The sequence below is a fragment of the Rousettus aegyptiacus genome, unplaced genomic scaffold (genome assembly GCF_014176215.1).
Source record: "Rousettus aegyptiacus isolate mRouAeg1 unplaced genomic scaffold, mRouAeg1.p scaffold_m13_p_3, whole genome shotgun sequence".
Lineage (NCBI taxonomy): Eukaryota > Metazoa > Chordata > Mammalia > Chiroptera > Pteropodidae > Rousettus > Rousettus aegyptiacus.
In genome coordinates this window covers 45,791,584-45,818,801 of record NW_023416306.1, presented here as the reverse complement: position 1 = coordinate 45,818,801, position 27,218 = coordinate 45,791,584, and the positions used below count along the sequence as shown (strand labels likewise).

Sequence of the window (27,218 nt, the reverse complement as noted above, 5' to 3'; positions counted from 1 at the left end):
AAGCAATAAGTCTACAGTTGCTTTTCATGCTTTGTTTGCCTTTAGTTACATCCTCAGGAATTACAGTTAAGATGGTCAGTGTTGTGTTCAACAAAAGCTAAGATACTTTGATGATTTACTACTTCCAGCTGTACATTTTGTACCGTCTTGACCACGTGAGCATTTCTAATTGGTGAATCAAGGCACTGACCCCAACTCGTATTAGCACAGTGTGTTTCATCCTAATATTTCTTAGAATAGCGATCTCCAACCTTGTTGGGACCAGTGCTTCTATGAGAATCTAATGCCTGATGATCTGAGGTGGAGCTGAGGCAGTGATGTTAGCGCTGGGGAGTGGAGGCAAATACAGATGAAGCTTCACTCCATGGACTGGCACCAGTCAGCGGCTCGGAGATTGGGAACCTCTGGCTTAGACTTTGCAGTCATTATGCATTCACTGTCCTTTTAATGGATAAGATTCAATAAAAAGTTTAAAAGCAGATATAATTTTTTACTATTTCAGCATTTTAAACTCTTGCTCCCCAAAGGACCAACAATATCAACAAAAGCTGAAATGCAGAATCTCAGTCTTCACCCCAGACCTGCTCAATCAAATCTTGCATTTTAACAAGATCTCCAAGTGATCTGTGTGCACATTCAAATTTGGAAATTCCTGCTATGACAACATTTGGGGTCCTTATTTCAACCTCTCCTTAGCAGGATTGACTTTCTCTCCAGATTAGATAAATCCCTCTGATGCCAAACTACTGGGTGACTGGCCTCTGCTATTTCTTTCTCTTCCTGGAAAACTATAAAAAGTGCAGAAAATAACCCAGACAAAGGCCACAAGACCTTTAAAGACCTGTTTCTCTTTCTCAGAACAATGATAAAAAGAGAAAAAGGGAAATTAGCTTCACTTTGTATCTCCATAGAAACCCTACCTCAATATCAACTCTGCAGTGTTAGACTGTGTTTTCTTCACGCAGTTCTACTAGTCAAGCTGAGAGATTCAAAATAACCCAGGAATGAAGCAAAGAAAGTTCTAATTTGGTTTTATCAAGATAGGACACCTTGCTAAATTTGAAGGTAGAGTGTCTAGCACTGCTTAAATCACCAGATGAAGGTTTTTACTATACTTCAAATACTTAAGAGTTATATGGCTGTTGTGTCTTAAAGGCAAGGTCCACAAAAGAACACGTTCTTTTGTCAAAAGTAGAAGAAACTCTCAGTCACTGCCCTCATATATATTAACTGGCTGTACATTCCACTAGTAGTCTTTATATTGTGGGGAAGAATCTCTCTTCAGATTGAGGGCTTATTTCTATCTTTTTGGTGCCCGGTATTAATGATTCTCCCTCTTTGCTGCTATACAGCTCAGGCAGCCCTTACAGGAGTTTTCTTTCCACTTTGCTTCTGTTACTGGTACCCAGTGTGGCAGTCCTTGCTAACTACGTTAGAAACTGATACACCCTTAAGGAATGTGTTCCAAGTGTAGTGACGTCTTTTCTGTCTGTTTTCACTATTGTCTTGTCCAACTACAATCTGATTGTATTGCCTCTGGCTGTATAGATGGGCCCCACTGCACATGAAGAGTATTGCTAAAGAAAAATCTTGGACATTGGCTATATGTGCTGACTATATTTCATGATGACTAGGAAGAACACTCTGATGAGTTCATTTAGAACTCAAATAGGCTAGGGCTCCAGAAGTACAAGCATCAGCTTTACATATAATTTTAGTATGTATCTTTTATGGACTTCTCTGTGATTGCTATGTTCCACAATTCTTAAAAAGGTAGTTTTAAAATAGTGTACCTGAAACAGGGAAACTTTAACAGAAAAGACACAACAAATATTTTTTTAAACTTTCAGAAAAGGAAAGCCTTTTTCTTTAGCAGAAAGGCAGTAAGATACAGCACAGCTTTAAAATCATGGCACTGACAGGGTTCGGAACTCAGCTCCGCCACTTACTATCTGTGTGACTTTGGGCAAGTTATGTACTGCCTCTGGGCCTGTTTCCTCATTCTGTAAAATGAGGATAATACCACCTGCCTCACAGACTATTATAAAGATTAGTTCAATACATGATTTGGAATACTACTTGGCACATAGTGGGTACTCAGTGTCAGCTATGAAAAATTGCTAAAGAAGAATCAAAACTTGAGAACCTGAGGCACAAATTGTAGATGAATCCAAGAGGAGGCATTTCCTTGTCCCAAGAATTTTGCAAGCCAGTACATCAATGTCTGTTTTGTTGTGGAGCCAATTCTATTGCCTGTGACCTAAACCCAGCCAGGAAACATAACATTTTCTGGTTTCCAAGAGCAGGAATGAATTTGATGTTCATATGTACAGGCTGCATGTTTACCAGGGTGAGGCCTCCTGGCAGCCTTCAGTGACGGAGCCACAAATGCACCGCTGGGGATGCTGCTGAGGGTCATGCCGTATCGCATTTCATGTTTACAGCAACCCCATGAAGCAAGAATTATTATTAGCATCCCAATTTCAATGATTAGGCACAGAGAGATTAAGAAACTTGTCTAGTAAGTGCTAGAAGATGGACTTAAACTCAAGCCTATCTAATTCATGCATTCAACCAACATACTAGACAGTCTCCCATTTTACTTAAGCCTTGACTGTTTTCCCAACCAAATGAATGGTCGAGCAATGTGTCAGCCAGAAGCACTGTTTAAACTTTACCATTTGTTCTGGTCAGCAAGTGTCGCTTAACAAATCACCTCCAAACTTAGTATCACACTACACAATGATGCCGGCATGCTTATGGACTCTGCAAGTCAGGAATTTGGACATGGCAGGAATAGTGGGATGGCTTGCCCCTGCTCCATGATGTGTGGGGAAATCTACAAGGACTGGGAGTGACTCAGTGGCCAAGAGCTAGAATCTTCTGGAGGCCTTTTCACCTTTCGATCTGAGGATAGTCAGACTTCTTATACATAAAGTTGCTCAGAGCAATATGGGGAAGCTTCAGGGCTTTCTGTGACCCAGACTCAGAGGTCACATAACAGTGTTTCTCTCAGACTCTACTGATTGAACAGACCCGCCAAGTTTCAAGGGAAAGGGGACTAGCCCCACTCCCTGGGTTAATAGAAGGGATTCCCAAAAATTTGCAGCCATGTTTTAAAACTGCTACATCATTCTTATCCTTTTAATTGGCTTAAGAATATCCAATATAATAAAGATAGCCTCATGCCTACAAGCAAAATGTGGTTCATCAGCATAGAGTTTCCAAGACATATTCCAATTTGGGAAATGTTTTTGATGTGACATTTCCCACTTCATATTAGTGAGTGGTGTTTTCATCAGTCAGATTGGGCTGGATAATGCCATGGTAACCAACAACCTAAAATCTCGGCCGCTTAAAACCACCACTGAAAATAAGGTTTGTTTCTAATTTATGTTATATATTCACCACACCTTGGCTCGGGGCTTTCTTCCATGCTTTTTGTACGCTAGGGTCCAGGTGTATGGAACAGGCATCTGGAGCATTGTTGGTTATGGTATAGAGAAGATCTTTGTCTGAAAGTGGCCATATCTCCTCTGCTCTTAACCCATTGGCTATAGTCAAGGGCCTCCTGATCAAGGAGGAGTACTGGTATTTAGGTATTGGTGTGTGGCACTAATGACTACCATGGTAATCACGTCATATAATGAAAGAAAGGCAGCTTACAGTTTTTATTTGGTTAGTCCTTCTGAGACCAACCCCGTGAGACCTTTGGAAGCAAATATTTATAACCAATCTTTTGGAAACATCTAAAAGTGAGCTAGTTGGATGAATGTGAACCAGTATGTGAATGTGTCCAGATTCCATTACACAAACCAAATTCAAAAGTCCAGTGGACACCACTCATTGGAAGAAATAAAGGGAGAGAGACTGGGACTCTAAGCTTAGTTTCATGATGCTAACGTGTGCTTTAAGGAAAAACCCATGACTGCTTATGGCAAAGAATCAGTAGTCCTCAGGGATACCCACACAGTCCTGGTTCCCCACTAGGCCCTGGTTTGTGTAGCCAGAAAACCCAGGTGCTCTTCCTGAGTGAAGAGGGTATACGTTCTGGCTTGAGGACACCTTGAAGCTTGATCAAGAGTACTATATCCATAGGTCTTTTCTTCCCCATATGAAACCATACTCAGAAGCAGACCTGTGGATGTGTATCACCCTCACACTGACACACTCACCACCTGCACCCACCACATCACATGCAATGGCCAGCTTTCTATGACAATGCATGGGTGACTACAGGGCAAACTCTGAGGCCAGAAATTCAGATGATAGGCAGATAACTCCCAAATGAAAATAGGGTAGCAAAGCATGAAAAAAATAGGATGTTGTTGGTTAGAACTGGTATGCCATCTAAAGGCATTCAGTTCATATTTTAAAAATATCTATTAGCTTTGTGCCAACATAAATAAGAGATCATAGAGTGGATGTGGTGGCCGTGGAGCTCATCTGCATGCCCTGATCTAGCCTTGCGGGCTGCATCGAAGGTAGGTGCTCTGGTGTTAGTTCAATTCAACCACGGGTTCGTGTGATGACAGCAATGCTTATACATCCCCACCCCTGTATGTCAGGCACTGGTCTCAGCATTTCCTATTCATTAGCTCATTTAATCCTTACAACTGCTCTATGGGGTAAGTGCTTTCTATTTCGTGTAAGGAGAATTGATGTACAGGGAGTTTAGGTAGCTTCCCCAAGCTTGCACACCTCATAGGGGATAGAGCCAGTCAGTTTGGCTTCAGAGTCCATTCTCTTAACCACTATTCTGTGTAGCTGCTCCTGGAGTAAGTAGCACAGCATGTTATAAGAGTGGTTTCTAGACCAGGGTATGTATCAGCTTGTCACAGCTACATATTCCCTGCCTGGTCCCTAGACTCACTGAAACAGGATCTCCATGAAGGGAGGCCACGACAGTATCTCCAGGTGATTCTTACCTCATGTTCAATCATTGAGAAACTCTTGTTGATGCTTTTAATTGATCTCTAAAGACAAGGCTTCCTGGGCTCCATACTCAGAAAATCAAGCTGAACTCATTATTATTCCAACCGTAAGAACCCAGTTTTTAAAAAATGACAGAGGACTAATAACCCAGAGCTTGACTTGGATGTTGTTAGGAAATAGAGGGAAAAAGAGGAAGCAGAGGTTACAAGGAGAGTCCTTTGAGTAACACAGACTGGAGAGACAGCAGTCCTTTTGTTTTATTAACCTCTGTTTTCAACCTTACAGTTACTGCAATTTTGTAACTGGTAGTACTAGAGGGGCAACTCTAGTTTCACTCTGAACTGGCAAGTATATTACACATAAAGGAAACTTTTGAAGTCTGTTTTGAATCTCCCCAAAAGAGAGAAATGTGAAGACATGGTAGGGACATTTGAGGGGGGCAAGCAGAAAAATGTGTCATTTCCTATCCTTTCGCATGTTTTTGGTGCCAGATGGGAGGATACAAACAGCGTAGAGGGGAAAGAGAAAAAGGGAGAGTGATCAGGGGAACAGTTCTATGAAATTTACGCTATAAACTCTGGCGTGCTGGTTCATGTTTGAGCAAAGGAGCAGTGGAAGGGCACTGAGATTCTGCCTGTTGCCTTTTAGCTGTGCCCTGTGCCCGCAGATGCTGGCCACCACGTTTCCCTTCTCCCCTCCCCCATCCCTACACAGTTATTTCCATACTCCTGAGTGTGGAGCCAAGTGGAGCTCACATTGGAATCAAAGGAAAATTGACTTCATGACTATTGGATTTGCAACCTAAGTACTGTCTTTCACCTCCTAAAGACCCAAATCAATTGCAAAAGTAGGGAGGGTGGTGGAGAAGGAGGTTGGCTGGCCTGGTCAGTGTGGTTTTCGTTAGGCTCGTCCTTGCATTCCCAAAATGTTATTTAGTTTTTTGCTTTGATTGAACTTTGGGGGGAGTATTTCATCTGCTTATATCTTGGATTGACTTTCTCCCCCTCAGAAGAGAGCTTTTGTGGAGATCTTTTTTTTTTCTGATATCGACAAGATATATAGATTCCCTCAGTGTTGAACTCAGAATTCAGATTTGTCTGTAGTTTCTTTTCATTTTCTGTATTTGGATTAATTTTAGGTCTATTTTGGATCAGGATAGGTAGACTTAGTACATGAAAAAGGGATTAAAATTAGGCCCATGGTTGTATATATTGTAAAAAAGGGCAAAATGTTTGCAATGCTTAATTAGTCTCATTGAATTTTTGTTAGAAAAATGCATTTGACTTGATTTGATTTTTGATAATAAGTTTCCTTCTGTATGCTTTCCAAATGGATGTAAAATCTCTAGTCATCTTTGTTACCTAAAATCTGGGCTACTGTAAACAGGGCAGCATATAGCCTATAGGGCACCTTTGTACAAATTAGGAAAGGCGTTCTCCATAAGGATGCACAGGATGGTGAAGCCAGTGGATGGCCTCTTTATGAAAAGACAAAGGCACTCCTTCCTTCTGGAAAGATGCAGCCCCTTGCCAGGACTTCTGGCTTGCTGAGAGGAGCTGGGGATAGATTTCTACCCCCACTTATTCCCTCAGGCAGGGCATCTTATAAAGTGGCCCTGACAGTTGCAGATCCCTGATCTTGGCTTTCTCTGTTACATTATGTAAGTGTTGGGGATTTGAAGGGTAGTATAATCGGAAACTTTCTCCAATACTGAAATGTATTGGACACAAAGCCAGAAGATGACTCCAAGTTTATAATCATAATAGGTATGTATGAATTGCTCCGTGACTCCTGGGATATAAGAATGTCATATTTCTGTATTGCATGGCTTAAACTAAATCTAACTCAGCCACCCCTGAATTGGCAAGAAGTTTAGTAGTGGTCATTTGGGGGCTCTTTCCTTTTTCTAAATTATCTAAGACAGTTCAGAGAAGATGGAGTCAGGAAAGGGTGCATGCTGCCCTGTGGAAAAGTGTGGCTCTCTGTGGTTGCTTTCACCTCTGCATGTTGTCCCCACCATCTCTCTGGGGCACTTACCAGTTTAATACAAGAATCTGACCAGCCGGTTCAAGTTTTGCCCTAAGTTATATCTCAGTCACTGACCATCCTATGGATTGGCGGCCTATACATCAGTGACCCACTCATTGTCTAATCAGCTCTGACTTGTGGGTGAGATCAGGTAATACAAAAAGGCAACCAAGCCTTTAACTGAAGCAAAGAACTTGACAGTCATAGTAATAGGGCATACCTTAGAACAGGGGTGCCCAATACTGAAATGTGTTGGGCTGAGGACCTTACCCTTCCATGGCCTGTTAGGAACCAAGCCATACAGCAGGGGGTGAGCAAGAGGCAAGCCAGTGAACCTTCATCTGTATTTGCAGCCACTAGTACATCACCACCTCACCTCCATCTCATATCATCAGGCACTAGATTCTCATAGGAGCAACAGTCCCTCGTGCCAAAAAGGTTCGGGCCCACTGACTTAGAGCAGCGTTCTCAAACTGTCCTTGAACCAGCAGCATCAGCATCGTCTGGAACTTGTTAGAAATGCAAATCCTTGGGCTCCACCCTAGGTCTCCCGATCCAGGAACTTGGGGGGGGGGGGGCTGAGGGGGAGGGGGACCAGCAGTCTGCATTTCACCAGACTCTCCAGGTGATTCTTATGCACACTCAAGTTTGAGAACCACTGCCTTACACTAAACAAACAACATATAGATTAAAAACAAATGTTTGAATGAAATTATGGGAGAAAGTTAGGCAGTTCAGCTGTAGCCAAAATGGGAATGTATCAAGTTGCCCCTAAGGGTCAGGAGGAAGTGGCATTTATTATAACTTTTTGTTATGACTTTTTGGATGTCGGAATGTCAGTGTTTTCTGTTCTTAAATGATGTGCATTCTCTGGATTAGAGTACCTGTCCCAAACCGTGAACTAAGATGAGTGCTGTCATTCCCACCCCGCCTGCCCCCACACAGTACTTCTCTGACGCTCCTAAGGCACACTTCTCATTGAGACCAGCCCCGCGCTGGCTTCCTCCACAAAGTCTGAAAAATCTTGCTTAATAAGTGATTGTGTCTCTGGTTAAGGTTTTGTTTTTTCTCCAAAAAACCCAGTTAACTATTTACTTTGAGTCTTGTGACATTCAGATCATTTACACCTCTCCTGTCTACTGCTGATCAGGGTAAAAAGGTCAAGTTGGTAGGAGTTTGTTTTTATTGCTCTAATTTACATGAACATGGATCAAAACAACCACCACATAAAGCAAGAGAGAAGATAGGAAAGAAAGTTTTTTCCATCTTTTTTCATCTTTCCAGAGGGTATGACCAAGTTAAAACCCAATACGGGGCTGGAATAGGGTGAGATTAGCAAGGTGCAAAATTTAAGGGGGCACAAAAAACTTAGTAATCAGGAGAAATATTGTAATACAATATTTTTAAAAATCAAAATTAATGCAAAGTATCAAAGTATCAAAATTTTAAATAGAGACAGGCCCCAGTTCCCTCTGTAGCCTGACAAGATGACAGCAAAATCTACTCAACCCTCCAAGCTGGAGGAAGGACACAGGAGCCAGTGTAAGTACTGCTGAAGGGATGTATTGTTGACTTGGCTTGCTGCAGGAGGAGCACTCATTGTGTCTTACAATTGAGTGTAGAAAGGCTATGTCAAGCACTCTTAGAAGTACTGGAATTAGAAAAAACATGCGGTATTCCTAATTGATTAAAGTCTCTATTGGTTTGTTTCCTTTATTCATAAAGGATCATCTTGGAACTTCCAGTACATTCACATAACTTGAAATGTTCCTCTCCCCACTGTCCACCTGTTCATGGCCAGTAGAGATGGCTGGCCAGCCCTACCTGTCCCCTCATCTCACATGGAACTTGTCTGATACAGCGAGATGATGACCCTATTACTTCTCCCTCCCCTCCCCTTAGGCTCATTTATGTGCTGTTTTTCCTTATCACTCATAGTCTCATAATCGGAATTTTGGAATGGAAAGTCCAGTAGAGGAGATATGGCTACGTTCTTTCCCCAGCTCAGCCACCAAGCAGATGTGTGAACCTGGGCCAATCATGTGTCCTCTCTGGGCTGGGTTTCCTCGTCTGTGACATGAAAGACTCACACTACATCACCCCATGTTCCTCTCTGCTTCTCAAGCTCCGTGCTTCCAGTTCCACCTCAGACATTTTGCATCGCAGGCTGCTAATTCTTAACCCCTATTCTCACTCTCCATTCTGAGGGTCTTTCCAACACCTCAGGAAAATTAATCTCCCTCTCTCTCTTTTCCATGATACATGGTTGATGATATGAGAGAAGTATGTGGGTCTCAGATTCACATGTATCAAACCTGTGATTTCCAAAGAAAAACATAAGAGTAAAAATCCCATACTACTGACCCTTCCACTCATCCAGACTGGCCTTCATGCATGGTCACAGAAGAATCTATCTGCCTCATTTTCTTTTTATAAAACTGATATAACATTAATTTATTCCTCCAATATTTATTGAATACCTCCTAAGTAGCAGGCACTTTTCTAAGCCCGAAATTAGATACAATTCCTGCCCCAATGGTATAAACATTCATTAGGCAAGAAAAAAAATACCTTACTTTATGATACTTAAATTAATTATGACTTGGAGCTCCCATTCCCAAGGCTGGCAAAAAAATCAATCTTGGGCATTTTTAGGGACCTCTCCCAGAACTTCTTAGGGTCGTACAAACATCTAAAGACTTTCCGGGTCCCTGGAAAATGGGAGAATGGCCCTCACTAGTGTTCAGTCCATGGTGATCATCACTAATGTCCTTCTTCCCAAACCCTCACAGTCCCTTGAGGGTAGATGGCTCCACAGCTTCTGTACCAGGTTGGCCTGGGGCTCTTTGCTCAGGGTGGGAGTCCTCATGCTCAAAGTCTTCCTCATATGGAGCTTCAAAAAATGTGCATCCTTCTCTTCATTTTACATAATTACCATTGAAACCTTCTGACACGATCAGTATGAGGGACAAGTGCCTCGTTCGACAATCCAGAAAGAGGTCATTAAATGCACACATATTTTGACCATTGTATTTTTAGCATGAAATATTAAATGTACGCTCATTTGTTGATCTTGAATTTTAGTCCAAAACCTTTTACCTTTCCTTTAAATACGAGCATACTGTTTGGTCTTGTGATTATCTGTCTTTCAAAGATTCCCACTCATGATTCATCATCTGTAATGTTCACCTTTAATTTCTTCATAGTCAATGGGAACTTAAAGACACTTGTGAAACTCTGAGGAAAGAGTTTTCTGTACTTTCTTTTTTATTTCTCCCCAATATTTTACAGTATCTAACTCACATCTAATTTGAGAAGATTAGCTGACTACCATTACCTAATTTTTTCCAAAACATTCAACTTATTTTTCATAGAAAGAACTCTTTCTGTTTATACTTACCTTTCACTGATTTACATATAATTTAATAATTGCACAGTCTCAATGACAACAGGCATTAACATGTTTAGGAACAAACGTTAACTGACCTGGTAAGCATATAACTTAGCTGCTGGAGGCAGAAGTTGGTGAGCATGTTTGAGAGTGATCTATGGGTTGCAGACATCTAGTGTACTGTGGAAATCAATCAGGACGTTTTGCAGAAGAAATAGAAAACATGGGTTCATCTCAGAGTTCAGTGGAGATCAGTTAAGAGAACATCTGCAGCATTTACAGCTTCGCTCACCACTGTGCTCCCTACCCGCTCGCCAGTAGTTACCACTACTTAAAGATACAGAGTAGATAGTCCTTCATCTTGAAACTTACAATGACATAAGACAAATATGCTCTAATTTTTCAGTTCTTGACGTTTCAAATACAGTTTCACTGCATTTTCTTAAGCTGGTAGAATATTTTAAATTTACCTTTACTCACTCTCCAGGACCTCAGTTAAAGTGATTGATTTTAGCTTTACTCCCTCTCTCTGTCCCTGTTTAACCTCCTTTATAGGTGTTAATGAAGAGTTATATAGCCCAAAAAAGGAGGGGGGAGGAAAGAGGAGGAGAAGACAGAAGAAGAGGAGTGAAAGTGAATAATCTGATTTCTATACAAAATGGGTGCTTGGCAACTAAAGAATCCAGCTGTCACGTGGACTATGACCTGGAAAAATGTGCCAGTGGGAGATTTTTCTGGCCACCAGTTGGGTTATTAAAAGGAAAAGAAACACTCTGTCTATGTACGTCAAGTTTATGGATGTGGGACCAAAGGGAAGCACCGCTTACTTGTACAGTTGTGAAATGGCTCTAGATTTTCATCTCCCTTCTAGTGTCCAAGGTTATATGAGAGCTTTGCCACCTAGACAGCTTCATAGAGTAAGATAATTTAATACATGTAGCCATAAATGTGTTTACTGCATTTGCTCCTACAGCAATCTTTCCAGAGCATCGCTCTAACAAAGTCACCTTTTAACTCAAAAAACCCTAACATCTCCCCTTGCCCACGGAATTAAATCCTTACACTTCACTTTGGCATTTAGGTCCTGCCAAATAAGACTCGCTCAGTTACTGTTCAGGACTGGGCCATGTCTACATTCCACTCAGAACACACTGCTTTATACGTAAAAGGTCCTGGATTCACACCCCAGTGGAGCCACAGTCCATGGTCTATGGCCATGCCACCCTGAACGAGCCCAATGTCTGATCTCAGAAGCTAAGCAGAGTCAGGTCTGGTTAGTACTTGGATGAGAGACCTCCTAGGAAGACCAGGTGCTAAAGGCACAAATAATAATAATAAAAATAATTAAATACAGTCACTTTATTTCACTTAAATCTATTTATTTACCATAGAAAATTTACTTCTGTGCTCTACCCAGAAAAACACACTATCCTTGATAAATTAAAGCTCACCACCATAAAAATGAATTCAATAAAAACATATAATGATATCACCTTCTATCTAGGAAACTCTTGCCTGAGGCATGCTCTATCTTGGTTAAAGTGTTAAAGATTAGCAGCAAAGTTCTCCTTGATGAGTATGGAAAACAGAGTAACTTTCTTGCTGTTTTGTAAGTAGTACCATGTCCATGCAGCATCTAAAATAATCTCCTATACCATCTAAAGTCTTCTTGAGTGGCATATGCTCCACACTTTGGAAAACAGTGCCTTAGTCCTATGAAATGATAAATAACTAAAGGCCAAGAAATGATCCTTACTCCTCATCATGTCCTTCATCATTCCAAGGATCTATTCCTTAGGCCTCTAAACCATCCCCACCTCCTTCTAGGGGACAGTACGATGTCTCATGAGTCACCGAGTTATTTGATGTGAAGAAACGAGCAGTTATTTCTGCAGCACTACCTTCTGTCTTCTCTGGTACCTCAAGATGGTAGGTTCTTCAGGCCCATGGTCTTAAAATTAAGAATGAGTGGTTTTCCTCAAGTTCATGTGTATGTATGAGGGTATAAACATGTAGGGGAGGTACGATAGCAGAGGAACGTCCCTAATTCACAAAGGTCTGTTCATAAAATGCTCCAGTGGAGGATGGGTTGTGCTGTCTCCCATCTTAGATCAATGTTTTTTGGGAGTTGGATAAGACTTTGGAGATCATCTCCTCCTACTCTCCTCAACCTGCCCACTCCAATCTCTTGTTATGGAACAGGAAACCAAGGTCCAGAGAACAAGTGCCCTGCTCATGATGACACTGCCCGTAAGTCACAAATGGGACTAGAATCCAGACGTTTGTAATAGAAACCCATCACAATGGCCCTCCTGTGACTGACTCTAGTTGTTCACAGACTTTCTTCCTCCTTTTCCAGGCAGTACTGAGCCCTCTCATAGCCATCGCACTGAAAATATCCCAGATACACGAGAGAACCGGCCGGAGGGGCCCCACCGTCATCACCTGAAGGAGAGGAAAATCACTCACCAGGACAGAAAAAAGCACTCGGCAGGAGACACTTCACCCACGACTTTTTGCTACCTGTTTGTGCCTCTTATGACTTTGGGGGTGGGGGGAGAGATAATTTGCTGGTGGAGGGTTGAGGGTAGGTGGGAAAAGGAAAAAAAAATCTGTTTTGTTTATGTTTTGGTCAGTTCCTCCAAATGCAGTAGGGTCTACAGTTGTCTGTTAAAGCTGCACTATCATTTGATATCTGTATTTTATCACACAAAGGAACCTCTCTTTTTGAGAAAGAAAAAGTAAAAAGTGGTCTAGGAAGCTGTTAGTCATAACATCTGAGCATCACTGGTGCCAGTTGAGACAAAGTTCTGAAACTAAAACCTAGTGCCAGCACTGAGCTGACCCTAAGCCCCCGTGCAGACCTAAGATAACTCTCCTGAGCATGGAGGAGGAGTTAGCTTTTCATCCTACTTAGGTCTCCCACAGGAACGTTGTAGAGGTCCTGATACCCCACTTCATGCCCTCCAACCACCCGATGGCCCGCTTCCCCACCCTCCCATCTCCAAAGTCCCTCTCACATCTTCTAATGCTTCCTACAAACCACAATGGCACACTTTCAACAAAACATATCAAGGGGTGTTATTCTCTCTAATTTTGTAAATAATGTTATTTTAGCTATTAAGCTGGCTGCATTCCTTCAAATTTAGTCACTCGTTATGCAGGTGGAAAGCGGTTTCTTGGCAAGACTCTGCAAATGAATGCTTACAGTTTCCGGGCTCTTCCTTGATTCTGTCCCCTCGATTGATACAGGGGTTTGTACTCATTCGTCCTGGGAAGACAATATATCACCATGTCTGCTATCTCTCTGACTTTCTCTCCACTATCTTATCTCCCAATAATGGCCTGTTTTCATGCACTCAGTTGGACACAATTCAGATCTTACTTATAATGGCTGTAAAAGGAGATAATGAAATGTCATAAAAGTAGAAAATGAAGAGGACGCTTGGAAGAAAACCTTACTGGCTGTACAGTTATGGGCCTGATGAGATGAGGGGCAGAGTGGAGACCCCTGCTGGAAAGCAGCGGGTAACAACTGGCTTTTTTTTTTTGCCCAGGAAAAGGATATTGCAGCTCTAGCAGCCTCCATCTGTACTCAGCCGGGACACTCGGTGCATGGGACCTGTTTGCATATGTTTTGCTTCCTTGGGAACGGGATTCTCACTTATCGTGTCATTTGCACAGATGAGGTGGTGTGCTTTGATTGTTAAGCAATTTGTTGTTGCCATAGTCAAGATTAGTGCAAGCTGGGAAACATTCCCAATAAGGTGTTCGTTTCTATTTTCTATCTATGCTTCTGTCAGAAACGTGCTAGGACATTTAGTATCCAATAAAAAAGAAGTTCCTTATTTCAACCTCATGCAAAGATTGTGGAATTTTACTCATTTGTTTGTTTTGCCAGTTGAGATGCTCCAATAGTATTCTAATTTAGTTTGCCTTTCAGAACACTAGCAAGGGCTGGTTTTCATTATCATGACCTTGAGAATTTATTAAATAAATAGTACAGAAAAGGCTCAGAGCTGCCTTTGGGAGTCAGCAGAAACTGAAATGGCATCTAGTCTTTTATGAAGTATCTTCATTTCGGAATAATAGGAAGGCGGCTTTGAGCTGAAATTCTGAAGAACTAGTTATGAAATTTATCAGCAATGGAATGCAATTTGCCTTATAGCTTTGGTTCTCATCTTCTTTGAAGTGGAAGTCAGTGACAGCCATTTATTCACTGCTCAGCTCTGTGTTGATCAGCACAAATAGATTCATTCTTAGCCTTAGCTCTAGGTAAGAAGATATTATTTCTTTTTTCTCACAGTGATAAACTTTTAACCATCTCTAACTTTCAATGCTCAAACGTAAGTTAACCTTCATTTTTAAATTCTGTTTCTTTACTTTCATACAGAGTCATGTGTGTCCAGCACCCAAATATGTATTCATTCACTCATGCATTCATTCATTCATTCGACAAACACTGGTTGAACAGCTCTATGCAGAGTCCTGTTTTTGGTACAGCAAGGAGACGTTTAAAACATTATTCCTGCTCCTGTTAGTTTGTAATTTGGGGATATGAATGTTACAGTAGAGGCACAATGAGAGAGACTGACTGTGGAAACAGTGAGATTAACTCAGAGATGGTAGATCACGAGGCACTTGAGGGAATTTCCCGAAGAGTGGAGTTTCTTCGGACTTGTAACCATTTATATAATGTCACCAGGGGCGAATGCATCAGGAACAGAGATTTGGAATTGAGAGACAGGATCACCAGAGAGAAGGCTGCTTTGGGTGTAGTGAGAGGTTGGCTCAGACGAGCAGGGTTGAAGCAGATGCAGCGTTTTGTCAAACGGAGCACATGCTTGGGCGCCGTTATGGAAAGAAGCAGCTGCACAGCTGCCTATTTTTACAGAACTTTTTCTTAGCTTGGTTCCCAAAGGGAAAGTCATGTAGTGGCTCTGGGACACAGCCTCTCTCTGGAACCTGCTCACATTCATAATCACCGAGGTATTATTTCTGCTTTACATAAAATCCAAGCTTCTCTTGCTCAGATACACATGTATATCCTCTTGCCTGTACCCCAAGTAGAGGTAGAGGTGAAAGGAAGTCCGTCTTCCGCACATAATGTTCTTTATGTTATTAAATGTGGAGCTCCAGACACCAGTTTTTCCTGAGTAAATGAATGGAGAAGTCCAAGAAATTTGTGGGGAGTACAGGAGACAATCATAAAACGGGCTGTGGATAGACTGTGGCGACTGTCAGGGCCGCTGTTATGACGGGCTAATATTGAGGGGTTCGCTCACAACACCGTGCGCCTCCAGAACAATGACAAGCAACAGTATGTATAAGACCTGGGCAAAGCCACTACCAACCCAGGGGGTGTTTGGAAATGTGTGTATATATGTTGCAGAGAGGCATCTAGTGGGAGGGGTCTCCACTAAAAGTATGCCAAATATCCTGCCAGGTGTCAACCAGTCCCCTAGAACAAAAAGTTGTTTTGCCTCATCCATGATTCTTGAGTTTATTAGCTGACCTTGAAAGTGGGTAAGCAGCCATTATTAAAATAAGATCACTTATCAAATCCTACTAATCCAGAGTGCAGCCTACATCCACAGTATTCATAGGACAAATGGGGGTGCACGACACTGTAGGCTGAAGGGTTTGGATTAGGCTTGAAGGCTTTCTGCACAGGAAGCCTCAGATTGATGACCAGTCCCACGGTGGCACATTGGGCTGACAGCTGACTGCATTGAGCCAGTGTTCTCTGCAGATAATACAGGCAATGACAGGGATAATGGTGTGGTGACTTCTCATTGGCCAGCTGTGGGTCAGTGTAAGGCATGGGATTTACTTTGGCAGCAATATCTATCAGCAGTGGCAAGTATGAGGAATTTGAAAAAGCACCTAGGGGAACTGGCGGAGACATAACAGATGACTCCATTTTATTGCTTGATCATGCATTGGGTACTCTTAGAACATGTGGATACTGATATCCCAGACACCTGCGTGGAGAAGAGTTCCATTCCTGAGAGGAGAAGGGTCAGAGAAATCGCGTGCCTTTGGAAATGATGTAACTGCTAGTAAATCTGTCTTTGGCCCTTCAACAGTTACAAACAGCAAGAGATTATCCGAGGCGTCAGAGCTTAGCAGAATGCCTGCTCCACTCCAACCAGCTGGAGTCCTTATCAGTGGAAATGGCTCATGCAGTTGACAGCCCACTTGGTATGTGGTTCAGCCTAAGTTGTCATGGAACAGTATAGAATACGGTGAAGATATGCATTATAAACCCATGTCTTTATCATATTTCATGTCTTTTAGCACTCAGTACGTGTCCTGAAATATAGGTAAGCTGGGGAGATACTTAACAACAACAACAACAACAAACCTGTATTTAAGTATAATCTTAAAGGATGGTTAAGATTGTCAGTAAAATTACTTGTGTTTTTGAGTGGAGAGGTTAAAAATACACAGAGTACATCTCAGATATGCAAAAGATGCAACACAAACTATTCTATAACTGACCTCACCATGCTCATCTTCTGGAGGGTAGGGCGGGTACTTAAACTTGCTATTCGGCGAGACATTATAAGATTAAAATACTGGGGAGTCATCATCTGAGTATTTCCCTTTCCCGTTGACATGTGAGCCTACCATTCACATCTGAGAGGCGGGAACGAGCAAAAGACACTCTGCTTGGAGCTTTGTCTCTTACCCACTTTCTCACAGTCTACATGCCCTCCCTGTCATTCACAGAATCATGGTTCTCGATCACCACCATTAAATTTATCATAAGCTTAAGGAGGAAGAAGAGATACAGCGTTTATTTTCCCTGAGTGGATCCTCCAGGGATGACCAATTATTTCTTATTAACCACATAGCACACTTCTGTCTGACTTGCCCAGTGGGTTTACATTGCTGGGCTTTTCAAAATGATTTGTTTTGGTTAATACCCATGTTCTTGATGCTCGCTTCAGAGTACATATGTTTAAAAAAGAAAAGGCAATAAATGCCTATAATTAGTATTTCTTTTCAAAAAGCACCTCGTTTACTTTCTGTATCAATAGCTCTTGTTCAGTAATGTTTGGGTCTGTAAAAAGATTAACTTATTTGGATGTTGTGTTAGTTTCAAATAGAGAATGAAACTTTGACTTGTGATCCTCTATTGATTTTTTTTCTGATATGAAACAGTGGCAAAAGGGAAAGTTTAAATACAAAATTTATTGCAGTAACGAAATTAAAACAATTTCCTTATGTACACCAAAATTAACATTTGTTTCACATGACTACCAGGAGTTGGAAAAACCATCTATTACCAATGCAAACTCTGGATGAAAGCCCAGTGATAGAGCTGTTCAGATCAGTGAATGTTCTCAGACCCCAGGGAAATTTTTGGGATAACCATCTCAGTAGAGGAATAGAGATGACAAGAGAATAATAATAAATTGTATTGCTAATAAATGATCACTTTCCTCTTGGACAACCATGAGTAACCTGCATATCCAGTTATGCCCTTGATGTCAAGGATTTAAATCACAGATGCCCAAATTCATTCTCTTTGCTAAGGGACTATTTTTTCCTTTTATGTGGTTTCCTGTGTATTCATCAGGGCATGCTTAATCTGTGCACTCAGGAATAACTAGGAAGAGGAGGCCACCGGAGCCCCATCCAATCTCAACAACCCTCTTCCTTCTTGAAAGATCTTCATTTTTGCCACCACTCTTCAAAACCCCTCCTGTGCCCATTCACCATGGGCCGGAACATCTGTTACTATTAGAAACTATCTTTCATTAGCAGCATAATGACCAGATGAAAGGAAAATATACCAGGAGCTGAGGGCCAAGCTCTTGGGCAGAAAATGTGGATGGCTTATTTGCATTTTAAAAGAGAAGCCAGCCAATGTATCTGAAAGCAACCTAAGAGCAATCCCTGCTGCCCCTCCAAGACTTTTAGGTATTGCAGCGACCCTGGGGCTCTACTTCTTGTGAGAGCCCACTTTCTGAAGGGGGAGAGAAGTCCAAACTGCTACCTGGGAGAAGGGAAGTAAGACAGGGTTAACCTAACACAAAAATTGGAAGTGAATATGTCCTCCCATGTCCCACTATGGACCTTCCTTCACCTTCCTGGAAATAACTGTTTGTTATTGGAAAAGTTTCTCAACTTCTCAAAGTCTCAGTTTATGCATTTGTAAAATGAGAATAATCATTGCACCCATCTCTGAAGGTTATAATGAAGGATAAATAAAAAGCATAGAAAGTTCATAGCGCAGAGACTGCCATATCAAAAGCATCCCATAATTGTTAGATATTAATCCCAGCATGTATTCTTCACTTGATAGAGGAGAAAACTGAGGCCCAAAGAGATGAAGTTTCTTTTCCAAGCTCAAAAGCATGAGGCTGTATCCCTTTCTACTACCCTGCCACCCAACGTGTTCTCTTGTATTAAAACATGTAATAAAGTACAATGAAGCTGAAAACATTTTTTGAAGCCTTAAGCATCCCCTCTGGGGTCACAGACATGGCCTTTCCTCACACAGTCCCTTGCCCATGTTTATTATTAGCAGCTGTGTCCCGGCAGGGTGTGTCGCGCATGCTGGAGAGGACTCTTGGCTTTGCCTCTCTGCACCCGAGACAGGGCTGCTGTCACAGCTGTCTTCTATGGACTCATAGGATGGTGCGGCCTCTCGGTGATCATCGTTTTCATCCTCAAATTCAAAGACCATCTCTGTGTACACAGGCGGAGGAACATCCAAGGCCTTTCCCTCTGCAGAACGGGTTTGCTTTCCAGCATCAAGACTCTCTTCATAAGCAGGAGGGTAAAAATCTGGCCTGGGGGACAAAATGCCACAAATACATGTGTTACTTCAGTGGTTAATGCCAAAGAAGCATATGTCTGTCTCTCGCAAATCACATTGTGCAAAATTAAACTGTTAAGAAACATTGATTTTACAACAAATATACTTTCCTGGCATCACCAGTTTTTAAAATATGTGCTGCTCTTCCAGCAGAACTCTCTTTATCAGCCATAGGATGTGGGCCTCTATAGTCATATTTTTCCCAGTGGGTTATTCCAAGCTATTCTCTCTCTCTTACTAATTGGAACCAGGGACTATCAGTGTGAGATCTTTAGCAGGGGTAGGGGGTATGGCCTTTCACTGTGGAACTTCTCTCTACCCAATTATTTATATATCTTTGTCCCCATTCACAGACATCACCTTCTACTCAGTTGTATTCACTGTCTCAGATTCTCACAGCTAACAAAATAATGAATGAAAACCATCTTCGTGCAGGTTCCTAAACTATATCAGATCTTCTCTCTTTCCTATTACTCTTTCAAGTCTCAGCAGATAAAAGAAAAAAGAAAACCCCACCATACTCATTTTCCAAACTATTTCAACTGACAACTTTATGTAGGTCTACGTTGCAACTCTTTTTATGCCATCAGGCCAATGGCTAATGGAGCTGTTCACACCAGAGCTGATGGATTCATTGGTCATCTTGCCCAGGGTTGCTAATTGCTAAATCCTTCTGGCTTCTCCATTATGAATGGGATTGGGGTTGGCATGGAGGTGAGGAAGAAAGAGGGTGAACTTGGTTGAGATGTGTATTTATAGAGTGAATTCTTCCAGTGCCTACAGGGAGTGTTTGTGGTGTGTAACCACAACAGAACCAGGACTGCCATTTGTAGCCACAGCTCCATTCCAAATGTGACCAGGCCCAAAGCCAAATGTCTGAAGGAGATGTCTACTGTACAGCATAAATCTCAGCCTTCACTCTAAATAGCCACGGCTGTGTCATGGGGCATATGTGTAAAAACACTGAAGACAGAAAGGTGAGCTGTTCCCAACAACGATTTGAGAGGCTCCAGGATGACTGCTGCCTGCTCCCAAAATCCCATCCACCTCTCTCAATCCCCACCCCACCGTAGCAATTCACATTCCCAGTGCCCTGAATTCTACCATTGCAGATCCATTTGTTTTAATACCTCAACCTGGGTTGTGGCTATGAATATACCCATTTTGAATGCCAGTGCTCCTGAGAAATGTAACTTTACATTGACTGACTTACTAGCGATTCTCAGTGGGCTGGGCATCTATTAGAAGTGGCAGGAAGAGTCAGTAAATGGGGGGTCTCATGATATCCATAAAGCTTTTCCACACAGTGTAATGTTATGCATGTATTAGCAAATTTAAGCTATACCCTAAAGTCAATCGGTTATACATGTCAGAAATTCACACTCCAGAGGCAATTATCTAGCATTTACACACACACACACACACACACACACACACACACACTCACCACCTTATAATCATCTATAATCACTTTAGTTATCTCAATTTTTTATCAAGCCCAGAGACTTTGCTAGTAAGTATAAGAAACACTGGAAATGAGTTTTGATTATTATAATTAGCATCTTATTAATTAGTATAATAATGTCGAAAATCAAGTCATGAGTAAAATTACTTGTATTCAAGATACATGAAGCAGCTAAAATACTTAAGATCGAGAAAGCAGAATAATTTATGGGGTCTTGCAGCCAGTACCCTAAGGATTATGCCTGATGTTTTATCACTAAGTGATCCTGTGTTCAGCCAAAAATTAGGAGGTTTTTGATTGTCTGATATTAACCATAAGGCCAACTGAATTTTTTTGAATGTGGTAAAATATGTATAATATAAAATTTCCACTTTAGCCATTTTACGTGTATAATTTAATGGCATTAAGTACAGTCACATTGTTGTGCAGCCATCACTACTATTCATCTTCAGAACTTTTCCACCACCCCAAACTGAAACTCTACACCCGTTAAACAGTAACCCCCTATCTCCCATCCCTAACCCCCAACCCCCAGGGAACCACTGTTCTACTTTCCTTCTGTTAATTTGACTACTCTAAGTACCTCATATAGGTGGAATCATATATATTTTGTCTTTTCGTGTCTGCTTTACTTCACTTAGCATATCTTTGAGGTCCATCCGTGTTGTAGAATGCATTAACATTTCTTTACCTTTTAAGGCTGAAAAATTCCATTGTATGTATATTCTACATTTTGTTTATCCATTCATCCACTAATGGATGTATAGGTTGTTTCTACCTTTTGACTATTGTGAAGAATGCTAATATGAATATTGATGTACAGATATCTGTTCAAATGCCTGCTTTCAATTCTTTTGTCTATATATCCAGAAGAAGACTTGCTGGATGAAATGATAATTCTATGTTTAATGTTTTGAAGAACCTCTAAACCAGTGGCTGCACCATTTTACATTCCAACCAATAGTACACGAGGGTTCTAATTCCTCCACATATTTGCTAACACTTGTTGTTTTCTGTTGTTTTGTTTTGTTTTGTTTTGTTTTGTTTTGTTTTTGATAATAGCCATCCTAATGGATATGAGGTGGTAAGGTTAATTGAATCTTACCTTTGGAATATTATTGCCTTGCCTCAAATAAATCTTTCATTCAAGGTATGATCAAAAAATCGAAAAGGATACTAAGCTGGGACTTCACTGAGTTCACAAAGAGGTCACAGGACTGATTTTATGCCTGCTTGCTTATTTGTTGTATGGAAGAATTTGGTCTGGAACTTGCTTTCTTATAACCTGGTAGCCAAGTTATGAGGAATAACTAACCACCACTAGCTTCCAAGAATAGCTCCCATAATACAACGAAAGAACTTAAGAGTTGGGCCTCTTAAATTAGCTTAGGTGGTTTTTCAAATTGGGCAGTGGGGGTGGGGGAGGGGCATTCTCTAAGATAAATTCTCTTCATGATTTTCTCCAGAGATAGCACCATTCTTCCTAATAACTAACCCCAGAGTAATTCCCTGATGATGAAACCTCAGTTCTAGACATACAGGCCCATGAGACTTTGTAAATTGCCCCATGTAATTTATAGCCACTCTGTAATGGGAATAGAAGTCACTCAGCTTTTCCAAAACTCAGCCCTATCTCAACCTTCATCAGTTCTCCAGCTTCTGAATACATACATACCTGTCCACTGTGGCCAGGGCCACGGCCCCATGGGCAAGGCGTTGTCTGAGCATATGGCTGAACAGCCCTTTGCTTTCATTTGCCTGGCGGTAGGTGTTCCAGAAAATTCCATTCACAAGTATTATAAACCCCAGAGACAGAAGAAAATAGGCCAGGATCAGGTTCCGCTGACAGTTGAAGTTGGAGCCCAAGGAAAAGAAGAAGGCCCCCATGCAGATTAGCAGGAAGCCCATCAGAAGGGCAAGGACACAGAGAAATAGACCAGTTCTGTTCTGCATCCCTGCTCCTTAGGAACCCGGCTCCCTGACCCTGCCACTTCCCTTCTTCCCTTGCTCACAGAGAATGCTCTCATTAGCCAGCTTACAGCTTTATACACTCTGGGACCAACTGGCCTTTGGACAATTAAGTGAAGCAGGCACTTAGAAGCTATTCATTAACCATTTAAAGTAACTTTAATATCATGGGAGGATTAACCTAAAAATACAGTACCGTGTACTACAGAAAGGAGTGGCTTCCCATAGCCGTCTTGCTCTTTTGAGCTGGATAGGACCCTCAGCCAACCCCAGTTATTTGAGGGGAGGTCTCCCATCCTTTGATTAAAAGGGCACTGGTCTCTTAATCCCCACAGTGAGTAATTCCCCACCAATGCTAGAGAAATTAGCATTCCTTAATGAACTATCTTCTTTGCGGTTTGGCAGGGAGTCGTTTCCTGATTTCTTTTTTCTCTTTATTAAAAAGACATTTTTTATGACTGTTAACATATTTGTCTTGCCTCTCTCAACGAATCTTTCTTTATTGCCTTCATACTATGATATTGAAAAAAAAAACTCCAGGAAAAAAGCCTATGGGGTGAACTCCCTGATTCCTTCTCTGTTAACAAGAAAAATGAACATTAGCAGGATGGGGAAAGAGACTGCTGGGGAGAAGGATAGCAATAGATAGAGCTTTGGAAATTTGGGGGATTTCTGGGGATGGTTGTAAAAGGTAATGACCCGGTGACTGCTCTGATTTTGGTTTTCTATCTTTCCCTCTGTTGGGGCCCAATTCTTGAGATCCTAAGGTCATTTCTGTTAATATGTAGGTGTTCAATAAAAATATTTGGCTTATTGCTCGACCCTTGGCCACCATTCTTGGCTCACTAGAAATAATTGAACTGGATCCCACCCTTCCGGCTCTCAAAAAAGGCCCAGGCATTTCATAGAAGAGCATTCCCTAAAGCATATAGCATGTTACCATCTCTATGCAAAACAAATACTTGTGAGAAGCACTGCCTATTCAAGCCCCACCCTCCCTCACACACATCTTAGGGTTGTGCAGAGCATATTAACAAATGAAAGGCTCTGAAAAGTTTTATGAGCTTTTTCCTGTCATAAAATATATATTAAATAATTTTTTTTTTAGTAGATGCTGCTAAAAAATGTTCCCTGTCCTCTCCCCCACACCATTGCTCTATGTGTAACCTCAAAGAATCTTTCTAGAACCAGCCTTCTCTCTTCTGTCTGGTATTTATTTCTTCCATCTTGACTGTTTTTAATTGTGGGCATCCTGCTCCAAATCTGGCTCATGCCTGATTCTTTCTTTTTTATAATGTGATGCAAGTCCCTACCTCAGTTGTCCAGAGGTATTCTGGGTCACTTGTATCCAAAGATATTTTCTTCAGTTCTTCTTTGCTACTCATCTAACCCACTACTCCATCACCAGTATTTTTCACTTACTTTCCCTGTGGAAAAAGCAGTTTTTTCATGCAGTAAATCCATGCATATCTTTTAGCCTCATGCCCACCATATCCTCAGCTATACCTTCATGTTATGAGCTAGGAGAGAAAGAGAAAGACACTGGATCAAAAATGCTATGAGGTACATCCCATTCTACCCCCTGACTTCTACCTTTATTAGCTTCAATCCTTACCCTGAACTACTTTCATTTTATGGTCTTGATATTATCCTTGAGATCTTAAAACAACTCCTTCTACAATTTGTCTGAGGCTGGCATATTTCTAAGATGACTTCCAGTGATCCATGTCCTTTTATGTGTGTGTGGGCTACACATAGAGATTTGATTCTAACCAATAGAATATGGCAAAGGTAGTGGATGTCACTTCCATATCTAGGTTTCAAAAGATTGTGACTTCCATTTTGCTAGCACTCTATTGCCCTTGTAGCTTGCATCCTTTGAAGAAGAAAGCTGCCATATTGGAGAGGCCATATGACAAGGAACTAAGGGCAGCTTCTGGCCAACGTTCAGTGAAGAATTGAGACCCTTAGTTCATGAGACAGTGAGGAATGGCATCCTGCCAATGATCATGTGAACTTGGAATCGAATCTTTGCCCCATTGAGCCTTGAGGTGACTATACCCTAAGCAACACTTTGATTGAGAGACCTTGAAGTTGAGGACTCAGCTAAGTCTTGCCCAAATTCCTGACACATAGAAATTGTGAGAAGACAAGTATGTGTTGTTTTAAGCTGCTCAGTTTTGTGGCAATTTTTTGGGCAGCAATAGATAACTAACACAGTTCTTTAGGACTTAGAAACCAGGAGAGACAATCAGTGTTAAATGTTTACATAGTACCTAAAACATAGAAAATGCTCTATCCAAGTTGGTTATAATTATCCTCACTATTATCATTATTATTATCACTGTTGTAATTCCAAAAAATCTGGGGAAGCCCCAGGATTCTCAACTGAAAGGTCTATGCTAGGAGCTGGGTCCCAAGAACAGGTAAATGGTAAGGCCCAAGAGATACTATTAAGTACTGGAATAAGGAGGGGTAGCACTCTGGATCAGAACAGCCTACCCATAGGGCCAGGCTTCTTTGTTTTGAACCAAATCTGAGAGATGAATCACACGGGGCATTTTAACAGGTCAGACCTGTTTCCTGTGATCACATGAATATTTGAACAAGTAAGAATCTCTATTCTTTCCCTCCTTCATTTCCAAAAAAGGGTAGGTCATGCCTTGTAGTTTGTAAGATAGGTTCTTCGCCTCTACATTCTTTAAGAAGGATCCTGTCATCCAGAACAGTGTATTTTTTTTTTTTTGTTCCTGTTGGTTTTTTGTTTTTATTTGTTTGTTTGTTTTGGTGAGAAATTGAGAAGGAAAGAGTACGATTCAGGATATGATAGGATGAAATGGCTTTGTTACCTTGCATAAATTCTGTGGGCTCAGAGTATTTCAGGAGTTTATCTTGGGTGAGGTTGGGCTTCAAGGAGAAATTATAGGAGAATCTGTAGTATATGAAGAGAGTAGCTGAGAAAGAGAAAAAAAAATATATAGAAATATGAAATATTCGTAGGAACCACATGTCTCCTTCATAATGATTGAGACATACTAGCAAAGAATTTATGTTGAAATTGTTTTTGCATGTTTATGTTTATTATTATTATTAAATATATAAATTTTAAATAATTACAACGTTTTTTTTTACTATCTCTGCTTCAGTTGTAAACTACATGCTTCATTCCTCTACAAGTATTATTTTCCTTTGATCCCTCAAAAAAGGCCAAGGATAACAAAAGCCAGTTGACTTGCCATTTTTTAAAAAAAATTATTACTTGTAGTTATCCTGTTCTTTGTATTGCGATATGACCTCTTTTCCCACAATCATTGGCAGTGAAAACATTTTTGAAGGTAGAAAATGCAAGTCAACGTGTGTTTGTTTCAGTGATCATGAAATAACTCAACCATTGAGAAAAAACACCTGGGTCTTAATTAGTCTTAAAGAGACAAAAGCCCAAGAAGAAGAGAAGGCCAGATCCTCGGGTCTGGGGAAAAAGTAAAAAAGATCCAATAAAGAGTCAGTCAAATACTAAAAAAATTACCCTAAAAAAGACAGATTGTCTGGGCTTCCTTATCCTCTGCCCTGTCTCTGGGTTCACCTTCACATCCAGGACAGCTTTTCTATTCTCATCCACCTCACCACTTAGCCAGCCGAGTGTGAGGGTAAGGAGCCACTAATACTGACTCCATTTAAAGGCAGAAAAACTGCAAGAGAGGGAGATTTATGATTCACCTAAGCTCATAAAGACAGCATGGAATTGATAGTAAATGGATATTCTGGGGAGAGTATGGACAGAGGCTCGTCTTCTATAGAAGAACATTCTGGGATCCAGTGGAAGTCAAGCTAAAGAGGTATTTCGATTCCCATCCCTTCCACCAGAGACTCACCTAGGAAATGATATTTTGCTTTCAAACTAGTTCATTTTTAAAAAATTATTATTATCCTTAAAAGTTCACTAATCGGCAAAAGTATCTGGCTTGGCAGTAGGCAGTAGTCGCATGTTATTTGGTTGACAGCCAAACTATATTAAAGCATAATCACTCCTTCAACACTCTGCCCCATGAGTGTTGTTCTGAACATTGAGTACAGCCGAGTTCCCAGCACTGCTCTGCCTTCCATGTTGGAGCCCCTGAAATCTCACCCTCCTTTCAAACTCTCTGTGCAATACGTAAATGCCTTGGAACTTTTAACACTCTGCACTCTTCTTTGTTTACTGGATGCTTGGCCCCATACCCTTCTCTTAAAAACGAGAAAAGTATATTGCTCTGGATAAGAACTAGATGGGGACTTTGGAAGGAAGCTAGTGGTGTTTGGAAGCTGTTGCACAGGAGGGGCATGGGGCCAAGAGCTAAAGAAGAGTGGCCAGATTTCAGAAGGTCATTTTGGTTCAGAAAGTGAGGCTCCGTGGGAGGTAGGGAAGGTGAGCACATGTGTAGTTAGCAATGTCACCTGGGCCTGATTTCATGGTGGTGATTACTGAGTGATTTCTGGATTAGCCTTTCACACGTGCGTGCGGGTTCATTGAGCACTAGTCGCTTCCTCCTTCTCTCCTGTTTGTTTTCTTTGCTTTTGAAACTCCCTCCCCCGCCTCAACCCTCACCTACCACCCCACC

At 41.3% G+C, this 27,218-nt stretch overlaps 2 protein-coding genes across 2 annotated transcripts in view; one reads left to right on the top strand and one right to left on the bottom strand.

Moving 5' to 3' along the window:
• The window catches only part of PGM5 (phosphoglucomutase 5), a 155,592-nt gene extending 141,390 nt beyond the window's left edge, over window positions 1–14,202 (top strand). Inside the window, exon 11 of the mRNA XM_016135551.2 lies at window positions 12,714–14,202. Coding sequence (XP_015991037.1) covers window positions 12,714–12,803 — 90 coding nt within the window. The 3' untranslated portion in view covers window positions 12,804–14,202. The remainder of the gene's footprint in view (window positions 1–12,713) is intronic.
• Window positions 14,203–17,535: 3,333 nt separating this feature from the next.
• Window positions 17,536–22,681, bottom strand: TMEM252 (transmembrane protein 252). Its single transcript, XM_016135552.2, has 2 exons — window positions 22,328–22,681; window positions 17,536–19,161 (listed from the first exon to the last, which is right to left on the bottom strand). The coding sequence occupies exons 1-2, from the start codon at window positions 22,603–22,605 to the stop codon at window positions 18,843–18,845; spliced, it is 597 nt and encodes a 198-aa protein (XP_015991038.2). The 5' UTR covers window positions 22,606–22,681; the 3' UTR covers window positions 17,536–18,842.
• Between the last annotated feature and the right edge of the window lie 4,537 nt (window positions 22,682–27,218).